This window comes from Penaeus japonicus, unplaced genomic scaffold, assembly GCF_977035675.1.
Source record: "Penaeus japonicus unplaced genomic scaffold, GWHDUDI00000001_assembly GWHDUDI00000024, whole genome shotgun sequence".
NCBI lineage: Eukaryota > Metazoa > Arthropoda > Malacostraca > Decapoda > Penaeidae > Penaeus > Penaeus japonicus.
The window spans coordinates 16,874,250-16,876,749 of record NW_028234426.1 but is presented as its reverse complement, the minus strand read 5'-3'; the positions used below and the strand labels follow the sequence as shown (position 1 = coordinate 16,876,749).

The following is a 2,500-nucleotide window of genomic DNA, read 5'->3' as shown; positions in this document are numbered from 1 at the left end:
TATATATATAATATATATATATGTATGTAAATATATATTTTTATAGATAGATAATAGATAGATGGATAGATACATAAGATATGAATAAGATATAGATATACATATACATATATATATCTGTATATATATTATATATATAATATATACTATAATATATATATAATATATAAATATATATGGATATAGATATAGATACATGTTTGTGTGTGTTGTGTAAGTGATCTTATCTGAACTAAGATGACTTTAAGAAGGCCACTATTCAAAAATGACCTAGATACTAGAAAGGGACCCATGTTCATTTTGACTCTCATATCGTGCATTGGCCAGTAAAGTAGCAGAAGCATATACGAGGGAACTGTCTAGCAATGACGTTTGACGTTTCGGAATGGTATCAGGAAGATAAACTTAGTTTTCTTTAGTCGAATATATACAAGACATGTCTATTTTAGTTTTCTAAATGAACAATTTCCTGTGTAGCATTACTTCTAAATATAGCCATTTAATGAATAACCGACGGTAAGCTGCATTTTCCTTCCTAAGCCCCCGACGAAAAGGCGAACTAAATGGAACCTCTAAGAACTGGAATCCGAGTCGAACATTCCCTACATTCAGGCCTGTGTTGCCCTGCATCCCAAAACAAAGATTTGCCATCCGTTCATACCCCAGCCACGCGAGGATCAGACTCTGGCGTCAACATTTGCCCTAACCCCATCCCACCCCGCACATTACCATTTTCCTTGTGTCGGAATGCGGGAGAGGTAGAAAGAACTGAGTTATTGGGTATAGCAGGGAACAGAAACAATAATAATTATTCATCCATGTATAGATATATACACACACATAACACATGTAATATGTATCATATATTTATATATAGATATATATATATATATATATATATATATATATATAACAAATATATATATATATATAATATATATATAATATATTATAATATATTATGTAATATATATGCATGCCTACACCACACCACAACACACACACAGCACACACACAACACTACACACATCAACACACACACACACACACACACACACACACACACACACATGATAGATATATATATAATATATTATAATATAATATATATATATTATAAAGATATATATGTATGTATGTATCTTCTAACTACCTACTAATCTATCTATCACTATCTATCTATCTATCATCTATCTATCTATATATCTATTTATCTATATGAATATATATTTATATATATATAACTAAATAAACATATATCTATGTATGTATTAAGTATGAATATTAATACATATATATATACATATATACAAAATAATGTATATATATATATATATATATATATATATATATATATATATATATATATATTTATATATATTTACATGTGTGTGTGTATGTACAATAAAACTTCTATTGCCAATGCTATTGATAATAACAGGTTAAAATACATGTGAGGAACTAATGATGTTACAATAAAATAATGGCGATAACGATAATCATAGTAACACCGATAATGAAAACATCAACAGTGCAAGAGCACGGTAAAAGGTACGCGCGAGCGAGGCTTACTTACTTGACCATGTAGAGAATGGTATTGTCTTGGTAGAGCCAGATGTAGTGGTTGGGGATGGTCATCTCCTGGAAGGTGACTTGCTTCGCGTTCTTGAAGAAAGAATCCGGCCGCCAAATGTCCTGATGAAAAAATGTCATTAGGTCACCTTGGGAGAACTCTCTCCCTTTGAAATGGCAGAAATGCAACACTTGACAATCTTTAGTTAATTGCAAGTTTTAAATCCTTCTTAGATGAGCTAGAAGAAGTTATCCCTCCCTGTATTTTTTAGTATGGGAGGGGGGGGGGGGTGTACCTTATCGAAGGTAAGGAATTATTTGTGTATGTTGGCGGGGTGGGGGGAGGTTAAATTACCAAAAAAAGGAAAATGTCATACAGATTAATTTAGTTTCCGTATGATTGGTACTTTCCTGAGAGTATAGCGATAAAAAAATGGAACTTTTATTTTATTTCGAGGAAGCGAAACGAAAATCAAATGTGATGACTACAATATCATGCGAATGTATATATATTATCTCTCAGTTTTTAAATAATCTTATCATTATGTCATTTGCAGAAATACCATTTTAAAGCATCTCAGATGTCCTATGATGACGCAGAGGAGTGGTAGGTTTCTGAATCAATCTCTCTCTCTTTTTATATGTATATATATATGTATATATATATATATATATATAATATTAGTATAAAATTATAATATCATAATATATATATATATACATATATATATATATTAATATATATATATATATATATATATAATATATAATATACATACAAACCACACGTGGGTGTGTGAGTTTTGTATATATATAATATATAATATATAATATATATATATATATATATTTATATATATATGTTCACTCTGTGTATATATGTATGATACACACACACACCACACACACGACACACAAACAAATATTA

General features: G+C 29.5%; 1 protein-coding gene across 1 annotated transcript in view; it reads right to left on the bottom strand.

The window, feature by feature from the left end:
* The window catches only part of LOC122259554 (glycine receptor subunit alpha-4), a 147,570-nt gene that overhangs the window by 27,750 nt on the left and 117,320 nt on the right, over positions 1–2,500 (bottom strand). The window contains exon 4 of the mRNA XM_086551201.1: positions 1,577–1,695. Coding sequence (XP_086407327.1) covers positions 1,577–1,695 — 119 coding nt within the window. The remainder of the gene's footprint in view (positions 1–1,576; positions 1,696–2,500) is intronic.